The sequence below is a fragment of the Caretta caretta genome, chromosome 6 (genome assembly GCF_965140235.1).
Source record: "Caretta caretta isolate rCarCar2 chromosome 6, rCarCar1.hap1, whole genome shotgun sequence".
In the NCBI taxonomy this organism is placed as follows: domain Eukaryota; kingdom Metazoa; phylum Chordata; order Testudines; family Cheloniidae; genus Caretta; species Caretta caretta.
Genome location: NC_134211.1, coordinates 68,391,163 through 68,409,650, shown reverse-complemented (window position 1 = coordinate 68,409,650; position 18,488 = coordinate 68,391,163). Strand labels below are relative to the sequence as shown.

At 40.6% G+C, this 18,488-nt stretch overlaps 1 protein-coding gene across 1 annotated transcript in view; it reads right to left on the bottom strand.

The window, feature by feature from the left end:
- LOC125638717 (cytosolic phospholipase A2 epsilon-like) overlaps positions 1–17,792 on the bottom strand; it is a 53,459-nt gene extending 35,667 nt beyond the window's left edge. Inside the window, exons 1-4 of the mRNA XM_048854799.2 lie at positions 17,650–17,792; positions 14,978–15,039; positions 13,537–13,655; positions 11,120–11,192 (exon numbers count right to left, since the gene is read on the bottom strand). Coding sequence (XP_048710756.1) covers positions 11,120–11,192; positions 13,537–13,655; positions 14,978–15,039; positions 17,650–17,792 — 397 coding nt within the window. The remainder of the gene's footprint in view (positions 1–11,119; positions 11,193–13,536; positions 13,656–14,977; positions 15,040–17,649) is intronic.
- Positions 17,793–18,488: the final 696 nt, after the last annotated feature.

The window sequence follows — 18,488 nt, the reverse complement described above, 5'->3', positions numbered from 1 at the left end:
TGATCCTATGGATCTGTGACAACAGCATAGACAGCTGATCAGCTTTTTGTTGTAAGAGTACAGGATGACTGATTTAGCAAGACAAAGAATCCAATTCTAGATTGATAGAGCTTTCCACAGGTTGGCAAGGAAATGTGTTAGTGCTTGGTATGGTAATTGTGACCGATTCCTGCTTCTTTTGCTTACTGAGTATCCTTTTTTCTTACTAATACATCTGGCTTCACAACTTTCTGCAATGGGAACTCACCAAACTGATGTATTTGCTTCTGCAGGGTCGGTCAGAATGGAGAAGTCTCAGCTTTGAATCTTTATCCCTGCCGGCTCTTGATTTTTGCAAAAAATTTTAAAAATACTATAGAATAGACCCGATCAACATATTTTGCCCATGTTTTGAATTTTTGGGGAAAAAAATTACCACTCCATAAGCTGGTGAAAAAAACAGCAATCAAAAAACCCCACCAAAGTCATTGACATTTTTAACATTCTTGAACAGTTTGACTATGTAACATTTGCCTTGGGAACCTGCCGTCCTAGGGATGAGTCTAAGTCAGCAAAAGTACACTTTTATAAACCTAGTTTTATTACGGTTTGCGTAATTTCATTGTTTGCAATTTTATCTTGTCACCTGATTTCCATATGAGTCCAAAAGTGTAGCTGGATGAAATCTGTAAAACTCTGCTATGTGAGTGAAAATGTGCCCACGTTTCAAAGCAGCAGAGTAAGACGAGGGTGCTCTTTTGCATGGCATTGTGTTGGTTTCAATCTGGTTGTTTTAATTAGAGATGGGCTGATGCCACAACCTTCACATCTGGATTTGAATTTGCCCAAAATTCAGGGGTATTTGGTGTGGGGTTTTGCTTCAGTCGGTTATAGAATTATAGGCCAGCTATGAAATTTGGCTTCAGAACTGAGCTCCTTTATAGCTGAGGGATGTTCAGATCCAAGATTTCAGTATGGGATGATTTCTAGCACTACTCTGCTATATACCGATCATTCCCGAGCACTTCAGCTCCTTCCGGAACGATGAGGTCTCTCTACCTGGTAAAAGAATCAAAATTCTTTTTTTGATTGGGTTTATATGCACAGTACTTTACAAATATGACTTTGGCCCTTTTCACCATCATGACCATCCCAGGTCTTTTCCTAAAAAAGGCCATGTTAAAGCAGCTGTATGCTTGACACAGTCTAAGGGAAGTTGTATATGGATAAGAATAATCCTGTGGCAAAATTATACCCAAGTGTGAATGCATTTTGTTTCAGACAATAGGACACAAAGGTTAAATGTGAATCATAGGGTTACACTGTCCATTGTGCCCCACCCCTAAAACTGTATGAAGTGTACCCTAAAGAAAGAAGGTCTATTACTAATGGATGACTAGCCAGAGGAGACTGCTGCAAGTGGCATGGAGGAAACTGGTCATAAGTACAAATCACTATATATTGTTTATGAAGCTATTTGGAAAACTTTTCCATTTGAAATACACACCCACTCAAGTATTCAAGCTACAGTACAATGGACACACCCAAATCTGGATAAGCTGTGTCTTGTCTTATTTGGTTTTGCTTGTGCCTTTAAACTGTATATTCTATGGGTAGCCCTGACCTTTGGGAATCACAAGGTCAATGGTTTTACTCTTCCTTTCCTCAGTATTTGGAACTTGGAAGTGACAAAGCTATCTTGGGTCTGTCTGGTTTTTTGGTTTTTGTTTGCTGCCCTTTCCCTCATACAGATAGACAGGAAAGTGTAAACCCATTGCTATGGTTTAGCATTTCTGTGTAAGGCTCTTGCATTCTAAACCCTGCTCTGATTCTGATTCCTTCTGTGGCTCTTAGTCAAGTCATGTAACCTCTCTGCCTCAGTTCCCCGTCTGTAAAATGGGAAGAATAATATTTATCTCTCTTCCTCATAGGGGATGGAGGAGGTTGTGATGATGAATATGTCAGTGCTTGTAAAGTCTCACACATCCCAACACCTCCTCCAATGGTCCCAGTAGCTCCCATACCTGAGCTTATTTGGGGAACCAGACCAAGAAAAAAAATTAAATATTGGAAACAGCACAGAGGTTCCAGCACAAGTAGCTAAGCTCCTTATACCCTGCGGCAGGAGACCTGGAAGGAGCAAGGGGAAGCTGTCCTTGCCCCCTTTTTAATGTAAAAGGAGACATTTCATTTTTCAGTAACCCAAAGGATCACTTCATTGACCCTCCCCAAAATTCTCAGTCCAGCCTTGTCTATAGTGGTGTGATCATGCTTGGAGTTTGTGGAGAGCAATATATTGTTTCACAGGCCCACCCAAAAATATTTAGGGGCAGAGTCCTGTTATCTGTGTGGTCTTTACAGGCTACTGTACAGTGTTGTGCATATCTGCAGCTTTATATTCATGATAAACAATAGTAATTACATGTAATAGACAAGGGTCAGGAGATCTAGGTTCTATTCTTAGCTCTACCACAGTCCCTCTGGGTGACTTTAGACAGGTCACTAAACCTCTTTGTATTTCATTTCCCATCTGTAAAATATATCTCATAATACTTCCCTACTTCCCAGGAGTGTTATGAGGCTTAATGCATTCATGCTTGTGAGGTACTTTGAGATCCTCAGGTGGAAGGCACTATAGAAATGCCAAGAATTGCTGTTATTACATTTTCTGCATAGCTTTCTTTTGTATTCTACCATGCTAGATCCAGGTACTCACCAAAAGGAAAAATCAGTTATTCACTCAGCTCTAATCATGGTATATCCAGTCCCTAAAAGTGTGCGTGATGTGTCAGCCCTAGGATCAGTGTTGGGCAATATACTTTATTAGGCTATTAAACAAGTTACTAATTATCTTTCGGTATAGAAGCAGGGCTGGGTCTTAATTGCACGGTACCATCAGAGATCATTACAGCAACATGATCCAAGTCTGAAAATATCACATCAACACATATTGCTCAAGCCAATAATACCAATACTGGAGCAAGGAACCAAGTCTGATGTCCCCATAATAGGTATCACACAGAAACACACCTCATCAAACAAGTAATGATAAATAATAGTACTTGGCACTTTTATATCTTTCATTCAAGGATCTCAAAGCACTTGACATGGTGGGTCAACAAACCCCCTTTTTACAGATGGGGAACCCGAGGCAGAGTCATGAATAGAAAACAGGCTTCCATGCTTTTGTATACCCCTGCGAGTAGATATCTGTGCAATGTCACAACACCTCAAGCACAGCGTGCACCGCAGGAAACAATGCCTATCACTTTGGAATCTTATGTTTTTAGAACACTACAACAGTGTACAAGACCAGCATGTAAACTGAAAAAAAAAAAAAATCAAACATTGGAGGCCATATTTCTTCAAAGATTTCCAGTCACTCTGTAATTTTAAATTGGAGGTGATTCAGCTGCTGATCTAAGACAAACAGCATGGCAACAAATTATTATTATTGATGACCTTAGGCAATAATGTACTGCACACTGTATGAACCAGTACATAATGGTGGACAGCAGGACATTCCCCCAGTATGGCATGGATCAAGTGTAATTATAAAGTATGTATATATATTTCCATTTAATCTTCCATAGTGCTCATTTGCATGGATGCTATAAATAAGCAAATAGTGAATGTGCCTAAACACCCCAAAGTCAACCCATCAGGCCCAAAGGGACTGGTGCACCCAGCCCCTAATCAAGACCATGTGCCATTGTACAACCCCTTGCTTTAAAACCAGATCAGTTTTGTTGTGCCCAGATAACCCCACTCTCGCCCTCTTCCTGCTCCTAATCCCATGTGATCAATGAGCTGACAGAGAAATATTGAAATGTCAGTGACTTGCTGTATAAGTGATGTGCTTACTGCTTGTGGCTGCACACACCCAGTGTCCAAAGTTCACTGCCCTAGGATGATTCAAACAGCATGACAGACAGCTGCATCTTTGCACTACACAACTTTGTGTGCTGTGCATAAGAGCTGAATGTTAATCCTATAGCTAATATAGTGGGGAACCGTTCGAGGAGCAATAATGTGTACCAGTGTATGCCATTAGTACGGAATCATAGAAATGTTGGTCTGGAAGGGACTTGGAGAAATTCCTCAAGTCCAGCCCCCAGTGCTGAGTCAGAACCAAGTAAACCGAAACCATCCCTGACAGGTGTTTGTCTAGTCTGTTCTTCAAAATCTCCCATGACGGGCATTCCACAACCTCCCTTGGAAGCCCATTCCAGAGCTTAACTACCCTTAGAAAGTTTTTCCTAATATCTAACCTAAATCTCCCTTGCTGCAGATTAAGCCCATTATTTTTTGTTCTTCCTTCAGGGGACATGGAGAACAACTGATCACCGTCCTCTTTATAAGAGCCCTTAACATATTTGAAGCCTGTTTTCAGGTCTTTTTTCAGGACTAAACATGGCCAGTTTTTTTAACCTTTCCTCATAGGTCAGGTTTTCTAAACTTTTTGTCATTTTTGTTATTCTCCTCTGGACTTTCTCCAATTTGTCCACATCTTTCTTAATGTACTGGACACGGTACTCCAGTTAAGGTCTCATCACTGCCAGTTAGAATACTTTCCACGTCTTCCATAAGACTCTTCTTTTGATACCCTCCAAAATAATGCTAGCGCTTTTTTTTTTTCTTTCTTTTTTTGTAACTGCATCACACTGTTGTCTCACATTCAATTTGTGATCCACTATAAATCCCGGATCCTTTTCCAGAAGTAGCACCGCCTCGTCAGTTGTTCCCCATGTTGTAGCTGTGCCCCTCATTTCTCCTTCCTAACTGAAGTACTTTTCACTCAGTCGTTACTGAGTTTCATCTTGTTGAATTTAGACCAATTCTCCAATTTGTCAAGGTCCTTTTAAATTCTAATTCTGCTCTCCAAAGTGCTAGCAATCCCACCCAGCTTGGTGTCATCTACAGATTTTATAAGCACACTCTCCATTCCATTATACAAGTCATTAATAAAAATATTGACTAATGCTAGTCCCAGGGCAGACCCCTGCAGGCCCCCAGTAGATAGGCCGTGGCAGTTGGACAGCAAACCACTGATAACTATTCTTTGAGTATGGTCTTTCAAGCAGTTGTGCACCCACCTTATAATAATTTTTCTAAACCATATATCCCTAGTTTGCTTATGAGAATGTCATCTCGGACTCTGTCAAAAGCCTTACTAAAATCAAGATATCTCATGTCTACTGCTGCCCCCCGCCCTCCATCCACTAGGCCAGTAACCTTGTCAAAGAAGAAAATTAGGTTAGTTTGGCATGATTAGTTCTTGACAAATCCATGCTGGTGATTCCTTATAAACCTGTTGTCCTCTAGGTGCTTACAAATTGATTGATCAAAAATTGGTTCAAGTATCTTTTCAGTATCAAAGTTGGGCTGACTTGTCTATAATTCCCTGGTTCCTTTTTGTTCCACTTTTAAAAGATTGGTACTAAGATGCCAGTATACCTATGTATTGTTTATTATACTGCCAGCAACTGGGTCTCTGATTTTCCTAAATACTCACACCACTGGCAATAACAGCAGTGGTATTTTTGTGATATTTTCTGAGCAATGTTTATAGTGAGGTCTGGAGGGTCAGTGAATCCCATAAGGATTAAAATAATCTGCATTAATATCTAGTTATAAGCAACCAAGCCCAGACATGGTCTAAAACAAGTTATATGGCTATAATGTGGGGGCAGAGAGTATCTAGGGCACAGACAATGGGTCAAATTCACAGATGGTCAATGGTGTCGTCAGTTATATATTGGTAAACAGTTGCAAATTGGTATAAATAGGTGTAGCTTACATACCAATGGGACAGTGGAGGGTGTAGCAGGAGAGGGCATGAAGATGCAAGACAAAAAGTCTAAATAAAGACTTCAAATTGTCTTGGACAAAAGCTCTTCTATGCGGAATGAATACTCATTAAAACAACCATAAACAAATAGTGATTATAACTGCAATGTATCTACTTGGTGGGAGTTGCTAGTGAGCTATTGAGGGACAGGTGGTAGGAAAGGCCTTATTTAACACCTTCATTAATAATCTGGAAGAAAGAGTAATCAGATGCTATTCTATTGGGAGGAGTTCTAAACACCAGCTGAGACAGATAAATGATACAAAGAGATTAGAAACCTGAGCTGAAAATAACAAAATGAGATTCATCATGGAAAAATGCAGAGTAAAATACCTGGGAAAAAATAACCTTAAATACAGATATTCAGTGGGAGAAAATAGGCCAGAAAGCTCTGATGGATAAAGCCACCTGCAAGTGAAAATGGTCTGAACAGGAGAAGTAGCAGTCCCTCATTATCTGGCTCTTGGGCAATGACCTCTGGAATAGTCTGTTCACTTCTGGACACCACATTTCCCAAAAGACACCGACAAACTGAAGGGTGTTCCGAGAAGAGGAATAAAAATGGCAAAAGGGGGCAAGGACTGATTTATGAAGAATGATTTTAAAAGCTAAATACATACAGGTTGGTTCAGCAATAAGTAAGATAGATGTTTTATCTGCAAGTATCCATAGGAGAGAGAATTACTTATGGTCATACACCAGGGTTTAACTTGGGTGAATGAGATGAACCTAAGAGAAGAAAATGTAATCTCAATATTAGGAAACTGACACTGTGGAGAAATCTCCACATTGACACTGCGGAGAAATCACGGACAGTGGTGGAGCCTTATCCTTCCAGAATGTCAAAACTAGACCAAACAAAACACTAGGAAAATGTACTATAGGCAGATGACTTGGTGATCTAATGAAGTCTTCCATCTTTCTATGATTCTATGAAAACTGGTGAGGCTTGTGTTATTTTACATCTTCCTATTAATTTACTTATCCTGCTACACCCTCCCCTTTTGTTTCTTCACAGCATAAGTTACACCCAGCTGCCAACATGTAATTTACATCACCCTTTGTCACCTCTGAATTTGGCCCAAAGGGTTTAAACATTTTTTTTTAAAAGACAGACATATTTTAGTGAAAACCTGTTTAATTATAATAGTCTACCAATTTTTATGCATTTCATAGGGGCAGTTGTATTTTTGTCATAAGAGATCCCATTAGTACATACAAATTAGATGCAGTGAATTACAGAGGACAAATATTACTGAAATTAAATAGCAGTCATTTAGGCCCTGATTCTTCAGCTAGATCCATGCAGGTGAACCCATGGATTTAGTAGGAGCCCTGAGAACTTCAACAAGGCTCTGCACAGGGTCTGTCCTCATCGTTCTAGTTGCAAGATTGGGGCTCAATACAGAAATACTTCACAGAGGATTTTTTCAGGGCAATGTCTGTAGTATTGAGTACTAGGGATGGTGAGTGGGGAGTTCTGTGAATGTGGGCATGGAAGTCAGAATCACAAGTGCCACCATTTTTACTGTCCACATTTCAACCCTGTGGATTAGTCAGTTTTACTCACTCATCAGTAAACACAGATTATCTGCAACTCCTACTTGCAAAATGTTCTCAATACATCTCAAAACATCCTGAATCAGATACCAAAGGATGCCAAACCAATTTGTTTACAGCAGTAGCTTCCTGCATATTAATATCTGCCTCAGAAGAGGTGATGCTTTTTGTTTTCAGAACTTTGTTTCTTTTCCTTCTTGATCTTTTGCACCTTGGAAATTTTTCGCTGGGAGCCCGGTGTTCCCCATTTGAAGGATGTACCCAGTCCACCAAAGCTCTCCTTTCACAAGCTTCATTTCAGTGTTGTTTGTGCAACTTCTCATTATTCATGATTTCATCTTGCCACTTTGTGTGAATAATAGCTTAGAGGTGTTGTTGATTAAATGCTTTCAGCATTTATTTGCAGGCAATAACTTGTCTATGTTTCACAGAGTAAGGTAGAAAGGCTGCAGCATGGTAAACACACTTTGTGTCCAATACTGTTTTGGTTCCAGACTCCAGATTGCATTCTGCTGTTGTGTGAATATGCCTTTTATATTCAAGCAATGACTTTAACAGGCAGCATGATCTAGTACAATAAGTATAGGACTGGGAACCTGGAACTCCTGACTTCTAATCCTGGCTCTTCCACTGCCGAGTCCTTCATACAAAGATCTACTTGAACTAGGAAGGGCAGTAATCCAACTTTAGGCAACTCCCACAAAAAAGAAAATCAGATGTGAGGAAGGGATAAAAAGCATTGGCTTCCCTCCCTGAAGACATTTACGGAAAGGAAAAGAAAAGAGCTGGTGAAGGGGTATGGTAAAGTCAATTTCAGGCAAGTGGCCAGTGCCCATTAGAGGGGAATTGTGTGGAGATAAGGACCCAGAATTAGCTTGACAGGGTGAGATAGTCTTCAGGCCCATAGGCCATTTCAATCTCCTCAAACAGGATTGAGATGGGGGAGGAAGATCCTTTTCTGCTCTCAGAGAGGTCCTGAAGGCTTCTATTCAGACTCCTGCACTGGGCCATTGGGAGAAGGGGCCTGGGAACTCACACAGGAGTCCTCTTCCTTACACTGAGCAACAGGAAAAGCATCTTCAGGTAAAATTTCATGTTCCTGATTACTTCACTCTCCTTCCACAATGAGAGGGGAATCAGAAGGCTCTTCTTCACATCCATTTGTCAGTGGGGAAGCCTATAGGGGACTCAAACAAAACACCAGTATTGGGAAACTAAAACTTTTGGATGGTTGCAATCCTGCATCATTTTATCTGAACCAAGATAGTTCGGGCTGGTTCATGTAAAGGCATTTTGATTTTAGCCTCTCTATTTAAAATAGATTTACCAATACGAGACAAATCACCCCCTACTGTTTTCTGAAGAAGAGAAATCATCATTGTTCACAGCACTTTCTATTGTACTATGAATCGTATGTATTCTTTAAGAATATGACTAAAGTACTAATTTGCATAGTTATAACCTTCTGGGGCTTCTAGGAGAGTAACTGGGAATAAAAACAATTAGCCAAGTGAGGGCTCAATTATGCCTTGAAGGCACAGACCACACTGGGGGAAGGGCAGTGCCACACTGCCCAGTGGGAACTGCGGGAGGTAGTGTGTCTCCTAAAGAGAATGGTGCCTTTTCACTGAGGGTGACCAGAAAGTCCTGGAGATTGTCATTATGGACAACTCTCATAAATATAAAGGGAAGGGTAACCACCTTGCTGTATACAGTGCTATAAAATCCCTCCTGGCCAGAGGCAAAACCCTTTCACCTGTCAAGGGTTAAGAAGCTAAGATAACCTCACTGGCACCTGACCAAAATGACCAATGAGGGGACAAGATACTTTCAAATCTGGAGGGTGGGGAACAAAGGGTTTGTCTGTCTGGGTGATGCTTTTGCCGGGAACAGATCAGGAATGCAGCCTTACAACTCCTGTTAAGTTAGTAAGTAATCTAGCTAGAAATGCGTTAGATATCCTTTTGTTTAATGGTTGGTAAAATAAGCTGTGCTGGATGGAATGTATATTCCTGGTTTTGTGTCTTTTTGTAACTTAAGGTTTTGCCAAGAGGGATTCTCTATGTTTTGAATCTGATTACCCTGTAAGGTATTTACCATCCTGATTTTACAGAGGTGATTCTTTTACCTTTTCTTTAATTACAATTCTTCTTTTAAGAACCTGATTGATTTTTCATTGTTCTTAAGATCCAAGGCTTTGGGTCTGTATTCACCTGTACAAATTGGTGAGGATTCTTATCAACCCTTCCCCAGGAAAGGGGGTGTAGGGCTTGGGGGGATATTTTGGGGGAAGATATCTCCAAGTGGGCTCTTTCCCTGTTCTTTGTTTAAAATGCTTGGTGGTGGCAGCATAGGGTTCAAAAACAAGGCAAAGTTTGAACCTTGAGGAAGTTTTTAACCTAAGCTGGTAAGAATAAGCTTAGGGGGTCTTTCATGCAGGTCCCCACATCTGTACCCGAGAGTTCAGAGTGGGGAAGGAACCTTGACAACAACAGAAACTGTCCTCTCAGTACACAAACAAGAAACGTATAAACAAATTTACACCAACTGCTGGACTCTTTGAGAAAACACGCAACACACGATACTGGAAGAAATGTGAAATTAAATCTTAGCATTTTTCATTTAGTCATGTAATCTGTCTTAACCTATTTTGAACAACCTATTCTGAGCAGCTTCCATAATAGGAAGGTAAAGCACAAGATGCTGTTTTTATTAAAGCCATGAGTAAATTATTCCTACACATTTGCAGTAAGAAAATCACATAAGAGAAGAGAAGTGAATTAGATTCCTTTTCCTTCTCCTCTGGCAAAGTATCATCTATTCTCCTTAAACTAAGGTTATCTCAGAGGGAGGTAACGCCTCTGGGCAGAAACAGAAAGGAACGAGAAAGCTTTGCAAGGTCCCCCTCATTATTTTCCTCTGCATTATTTTGTCAAAGGCTGGGTTTTGCCCCCCTGAGAAAGATACTGGAGGTCTGGCCCATAAATCCTCTAGGATCTACTGTGGACACATGTCTATTCACATGAAGGCCTTGTGCCTCTGCATTGGCTTTGGACTCCCTGAAGCTCTACCTAGGCTTCCTGACATTGTGTCTCCTTGGAAGCCAGAAAGCAAGGGACCCTGAAGCTGGTGCCTCTCCTTCTGACCCCCACCTTCCTTAAAAGGGGTTCCTCAATCCAAAGAGCTTGTCACAGAAAGGGAAATAGTGCCTTTGGCTGTATTGTATTTCACAGTACACAGGAGATGAACATCCCCCCTCTCTACTCATGAATTCCTGGACCTGCAGACACCACTCTGTGCTCTTCAGAGGAATGGGGGTAGGGGGTGGAGAGGGACAGCACTGTGAGGGTGCTTGACCCTTCAACCATCTGCCTGGGGAGAGCCACACACAGAAGTTCCTGTCATGCATGGATCCTAAGGGCAGAGTATGGACTTTGGTTCTCTGGTGTGTTCCAAGGTACTTTTGAATCTGACAGTGCTATATGGTTTCGGTGGGACAAGACATTCTGCCAAAGCTTCTTCTGTACAATATGGTTACTGGATTTTAGAATTTCACTGACAAAGGCTCTTATAATATACAATGTCCTCCAAGTGTACACCTGGGATCTAGGTACAGCATAGGGATTCCTCTTTTCTTTTTTGTAACCTGTATGGTGTTTATGTTGCTTAGTTATACACCCAGTATTTTCACATCTATGAGGAAGCTCTGGGAACGGGAGAGATACTCACGCAGGTCAGCCTTCCGCAGATTTTTCATTCTGATAACTTTTACACTGAGCAAGTTGCAAGGAGAGGGCTCCATCTGTTGAACAATGACAAACAAAAGACATGGAATGAACATACACAGAGAGAGAAATGAAATCCAGAGTAAGCTGAGTCTGCTATTGTGTCATCTTAAATATTTCAATACTAATCACCAAAGAGTTTCTGGATGAAATTCTTCCTTGTGACATTCAGCTTCTTTCTCTGTGCAGGTTTAGGGCCATGTAGATCTGTGCTGTGCAGATTCTTCCCTTTTTTATTCTGATAGAGCTAGGGGAGGCTCCATTTTAGAGGTGTGAGGTTATTTATTATAACTTATTCCACTCACTAATTGTCAATAAAAAGAGCTGGGGAGAAAATTGTATTAACCAATCAATATGACAGGTGTGACGTAACATCTTATGATCCAATGACATGGAGATATATGATGGCTCATAAATTTATTTTGTTTTATCAATACCAGTTAATATATATAAAATAAAGATATCAGTTCCACTGATCTGTGCAAATTCAAAGGAAGTCATTTCACATCCACCATAACTTTAACAACAAACTAAATTCCAGCAGACTCTATTACTAACTCACTGAACAGCATCCTTTTGTTTTGGGTTTTATGCAATCATTCACAGCTAATCTGGTGGATTCCATGCAGAAGAAGCATAGTCTGTATAGGAATGAACAATATGTCTATTCCTTATTAAATCTTAAGTGATATTTTAAATATACTCTATATGGAGCTACAACTGAAAACCACATGGAAACTTCAACTATTTGAAAAATCTGCTGCCTCTCTTTTAGTTGAGCTTCTCCTAAGAAGCATATTGCATATCTTTCAGAGTCTGCAATGGCTGGCAGTTCATACCTAGGTGCAGCAATTCCAGGGACCTCCAAAGCTGAAAGCATTTTAATCTAAAGCTCTGATGCTAGTGGCTGTAAAAACTCATTCTCTGTGGATTGGCACAGAAGGGGGAACTGTAACACACACTAACCAGTGGGCTACACCCAAGTAGAGAATCTCCACAGAAACCATCACATTCTGACATGATGCAACTATTTGCATATTGTACAGTCAACAGGAGATAATGTAGCAGGACCAAAAATGCTAACATCAATACTGTTGACATTCTGCACCAGAGCCTCAGCTGATTCAAATCACCATAACTCCATTGATTTCAATAAAGCTATGCCAACTTACACCCTCTGAGGATCTGGCCCAGAATATTAACTAAAATGGGTCTCAAAGACTCAGACCCCTGTAGAACACAGGAAGTGAAACTGACATCTCTAGAATTCTCTCCCTCAGTATCCTTGGTTGGGCAACTTTTTCTTCAAAGAAGGAGCCAGAAAGAATATTTATCCTGGAAACACAGGGAAATCACTGGAAAACTGAATGGCACTTAACAATCCTGTCAGGAATGTGAGACATAAGGCTGACTTGGGAAAACTCTTATCTTGGGTAGGGATCAGAGAAACATGGCACCTGTCCACAAGCATGGGGGGGTGGAGGGTAGGGTGTTCCGTAAATGAATTTACTTTTAAAGGAATTACGATAGAAAATAATAAAAGTTCCATGCTCCAATCCACACACACACACACACACAAAGGAACTTCACAGTGAATAAAGGATAGAGGAAGGGATTCAAAGCAGAAACAAAAGGACATTTCACCTATGAAGCAGGGAATGCTGCTATCACTAATTAATTGTTCAACTTTTTGGTGATGAGCAAATTCAATCCCACCCTCCACCCCCACTAAAAACACACAGAAACCTAACCTGGTTTGTTCTCCTGGAACTTTTTGCATAAGATCAATTTTTTGCACCGTACTTGTGCACTGATTCATCTGATTTCTATTTACCTTTCACAATGGATTTCTTTGCTTGCTTCCTTTTTAAAGGAAGCAAGAGGAGACAGTAGCAACATTTAAAAGGAAACATCTTTTCAGTTTCAGTTGTTGGTATAAATCATAATTGCAGGGTCACATGTGGACCCCCAAATTTAGAGGCATTTATTAACCCCTTAACCTTTCCCACAGTTCCCCCTGTATATCACCACAGATGCATGAAAAACAGGGTCATTTTTGATTACGTAATTTCTTAAACTGTTCCCATCACCACGTCATCTGACTACCTATTTGACATAGAGCTACTGTATTAATTGATCAAGCTGGAGGTATAGAGCAAACACAAAACCCATCCAAGTGCCTTCGTTGCTATGAAAGATGGCATGGTAGGACAAAGGTTTCTCACAGCTGTAGCTAGAGAATAGCAGGTCTGCCTACCATCGATTGCATCTGTAGTTAAAGCAAAACTCTGAAAGCAGCACAAACTGCAGAAGCTGCGTGCACATCTGAATCTCAAATACTCTTATTTTGTTCTTTCTTACCTGGTACGAACTGGTAGATGACCCCATTGTGATCTTTGATGCATTCAAGTCAGAGGCTAAAGGTGGCCCTTGAGCGTAGGTCGCAGAGCTGACAGTGACTCCCAAAGCAGGTTTATACTCTTTAAACAGGTAGAAGTGAATGAGCAGGTGTTTTATAAACTGACTCAGAGCCCCACCCTTCCATGACTTCCAAAAATTAAGTAAGTCCCATCTCCTTTCTCTCATTAGGTGTGGGAACTGGAAAGATTTCCTTTGTAGGTTTAGTGATTGGCGGGGAAGGGACAATACAGCAAAAAAGGGCCCTATCCTTCCAATTATGGGTGCATAGCATATAAATAATGAATAAGATTTTATATTTATACAACCCCTTTGATTATAAATGATGCCAGAGTGCTTTTCAAAGTAAAAAGTGGGGGGGGGGGAGGGGGAGGTGCAATGTCATGGTAGTGGACTACTGTAGACCACCAAAACAAGAGGGGATGGAGGATGAGGCATTTCTAGAAGAGAAAACAAAAATAACCAAAACACAATACCTGGTAGTAATGGGGGACTCAAACTACACAGGTATCTGTAGGAAAAATAATATGGCAAAACACAAAATGCCCAATAAGTTTTGATAATGTACTGGGAACAACTTCTGGTTTCAGAAGGTGCAGGAGGTAACCAGAAGGACTGCCATTTTACACTTAATAGAAAGGAATGCACTGAGAATCTGAAGGTTGAAGGCAATTTGGGTGAAAGTAATCATGAAATGATAAAATTCTTGATCCTAAAGAAAAGAAGGAGAGAAAGCACCAGAACAAAGACAATGGACTTCAAAAAAGCAGAAACTTAGAGAACTGGTAGGTAAGGTCCAATGAGAAGAAAATCTATGGGATAAAGAAGTTCAGAATCGCTGGCAGCTTCTCAAGGAGACAATATTAAAGGTACAACAGCAAACTATCCCACATAAAGTAGAAACAGACAAAATGCTAAGGAAGAATATAACAAGCATATAGGAACAAAATCAGAAAGGCTAAGGCACAAAAGGAGTTACACCGGGCAAGGGACATGAAAGGAAATAAGGAGAAGTTCTATTCAAAGAAAAATGTAGGTCCTCTACTTAGAGGGAAAGGAGAGCTAATAACGGATGACATTAAGAAGGCTGCTGTATTTAATGCCTATTTTGCTTCAGTCTTCCCTAAAAAAGTAAATTGTGACCAGATACTTAACACAATTATTAACAGCAACAAGGGAGAAAGAATACAAGCCAAAATAGAGAAAGAACAGGTTAAAGAATATTTATATAAGTCAGATGTAGGCAAGTCTGCAGGACCTGATGAAATTCACTCTAGGGTACAAAAGGAACTAGCTGAAGCAATCTCAGAACTGCTAGTGATTATCTTTGGGAACTTATGGGTGAGGTCCCAGAGAACTGGAGAAGGCAAAACATAGTACCTACCTCTAAAATAGGGAACAAAAAGGAACCAGGGAACTATAGGCCAGTCGATCTCACTTCCAGATCTAGAAAGATATTGGAACAAATTATTAAAAAATTAATTTGTAAGCATCTAGAGCTTAATAGGGTTATAAAGAATAGTCCCCATGGATTTATCAAGAACAAATCATGGCAAACCTATCTAATTTCCTTCTTTGATAAGATTACTGGGCTAATGGATAGGGAGGAAGTTGCAGACATGATGTATCTTGATTTTAGTAAGGCTTTTGACACAGTCCCATGTGATATTCTCATAACCAAAATAGGGAAATATGGTCAAGGTGAAATAACTATAAGGTGAGTATAAAACAGGTTGGAAGACTATCTCAAAGAGTAGCTATCAATGGTTCTCTGTCAAACTGGGAGGGCTTATCTGGCAGGGTTCTACAGGGGTCTGTCCTGGGTCCAGTATGTAGTGTGAGGACAGAAACACAAAAACCCATGCTGTAAGCAGGAACTAGGGCACTTCCTAACCAAGACGTTCCTATTTTTATTAAGCTCCTCACTGCAACACATCTGTCTCTTCTCTGGTAATTGCGAAGGACTAGGAACTCTATAACCGCTCCACACCTCCCTTTCTTTATATTAAAAGATTAAAGCTTAATTGTACACCAATGGATATACACACAACAATTCAAAATAAACTTCAAATTCTTTAACATTATTTACACTACTATGTCCCTTCATCAGTTGCATTTAAATAGTCTTGAACAGCATTCTAAAGACAAAGTCTTTGAGGGGAATCTGATCTGTCTTCCACACCACGTTATCACTTCTCTTGAGTTTGTGCATGGAGTTCCCCACAGAGGGGGCTCGCTTCCTGATAGAGTACCTGCAGGTCCCAGATCCTCTCTTCATTGTGTTTGGAAAATATTGAAGATGAACCCAATTCCTCCAAAGAAATCCTCTTGGAATCTCCACTAGGTAGGATCTGGGAGTTTCCACCAACTTCTGAACAGTTCCAAATGTCTGGGCACTCTTGAGCCAAACTTTGTTCCCTGGTCTCAGTTCAGGTAGTGCTTTTGTTTCTGTGTGGAACACTAAAGTTTTGTTGTGGCAGGATTTTTATTTCAGCATCCTGTTTTCAAAATTCCTTCAGATCAGGCCATTTAGGTTTACGCTGTATTGGCACCACATATCAAAGTGTCCTTAGTCATCTTCCTGTCAGAATTCTGCTGGACATGGTCTGGACACAAGCTGAATTGACGGATATGCCAGGGGTACTTTATCGGGGTCCACTGATTTTTGTAGAAGTCTTTTTAAAGTTTTCACTGCTCTCTCTGCCTCCCTGTTGCTCTGTAGGTAATGTGGTCTACTAGTACAATGTTCAAAATCAAAGTCCTATGAAAATGCTAGGAATATTTCAGAGGTAAATTGAGGTTCATTATCAGATATAACTACAGGAACTCCATGTCTTGCAAATATTTTATTTAGTTTCTGTATGACTTGTGCTGATTAAGTCTGTGTAAGTAGAGCCAATTCAATACATCTGGAGCAGTAACTAACTACATAATGTATGTGTGTCCTTTCTAGAAAAACAAATCTGTGGTTTTACACTACCAAGAATGTGCGGTCCTTTCAGAAGCAAGCCATCACTCATTTGAATGTCATTTTGGTCCTACCAATAGGTTTCTTGGAAGTTGATTCCTTCAACCCCACCCTCTTTGGCAGAGTTGAGTCAGTTTCTGGCAAGTGTCATCCTTTAGTTGCTCATTTCTAATTTGCTGAAGTCAGCTGTCAATTCATGCTGGAATTTCTGCAACAACAAAGTAAACATAGACAGACATCTTTCTCTAAAGCCTTTTCTTCTTCCATTCGTGGCTGAACTATTGGGGGTCTAGATAGAGTGTCTGCTGCTTTGAGTGCTCTCCCTAGTACACTCAGTGTTGAAGGACATTTCATCAGATGCAGCTGAAATCTTTGAATCCTAGGTGGAAGATCATCCAGCTTTTGAATCCAATAATGCCACTAAGGGCTTGTTCCTATATTAAAATTCCAGTCAGACAGACATGCAGTGAACCATTCATAGGTGCAAGTGACTGCTACAACTTTCTTTTCCACTCAAGAATATAGCTGCCTGGTTTCTGTGAGGCTTCTCGATATGAACGCAACAGGTCTGCTTTTGTGTGAGTACTGCTCCTGAACCATGTAAAAATACGTCCACTGCTATCATTGTTGAATAGTTTACCAAATATTGTCCCAAAATAGATGGAGATGTCAGTAGTTCTTTTATGTTATTAAATGTGTTTTGTTGTGGGCTAGCCCAGATCCACATATTGTGACCGTTAAAGAAATATCTTAAGATTTCTTGGAAAGAATCTTGCAAAATGATTTGTCATGCCTAGAAACATTTTTGGGTTCAGTATGCCTGAATCCGGCTGAAGTACCTGTTTGCTAATTATGTGTCTGACAAATTTTATCTGCTCCTTTCCAAATTCACATTTCTCATTCAGAGTGAGGCCAGCTTGTTGGACGCATGTCAAAACTGCATGTAATCATTTTTCTCTCTCCTATATACCAACACATCATCTACATAGCAAAGGATGCCAGGCAAACCTGATATGATCTGAGTGATTCTCTTTTGGAAATGTTCTGGTGCTGAAGACATGCCAAATGGAAGATGATTAAAATAGTACCTTCCAAACGGGGTGATGAATGTAGTTAATGGTATTGATTCTTTTGCCTGGGGAATTTGCCAGAAGCATGCTATAGCATCTAACTTTGAGAAGATTTTGGCTTCTGATAACTGCGTTAATGTCTGGTCAACTGTAGGAAGCATGTCTTTCTCTGTACATAGAATCATAGAATATCAGGGTTGGAAGGGACCTCAAGCCAGGGCTTTGTCAAGCCTGACCTTAAAAACTTCTAAGGAAGGAGATTCTACCACCTCCCTAGGTAACGCATTCCAGTGTTTCACCACTCTGCTAGTGAAAAAGTTTTTCCTAATATCCAACCTAAACCTCCCCCACTGCAACTTGAGACCATTACTCCTTGTCCTGTCCTCTTCTACCACTGAGAATAGTCTAGAACCATCCTCTCTGGAACCACCTCTCAGGTAGTTGAAAGCAGCTATCAAATCCCCCCTCATTCTTCTCTTCTGCAGTCTAAACAATCCCAGTTCCCTCAGCCTCTCCTCATAAGTCATGTGTTCCAGACCCCTAATCATTTTTGTTGCCCTTCGCTGGACTCTCTCCAATTTATCCACATCCTTCTTGTAGTGTGGGGTCCAAAACTGGACACAGTACTCCAGATGAGGCCTCACCAATGCCGAATAGAGGGGGACGATCATGTCCCTTGATCTGCTCGCTATGCCCCTACTTATACATCCCAAAATGCCATTGGCCTTCTTGGCAACAAGGGCACACTGCTGACTCATATCCAGCTTCTCGTCCACTGTCACCCCTAGGTCCTTTTCCGCAGAACTGCTGCCTAGCCATTCGGTCCCTAGTCGGTAGCTGTGCATTGGGTTCTTCCG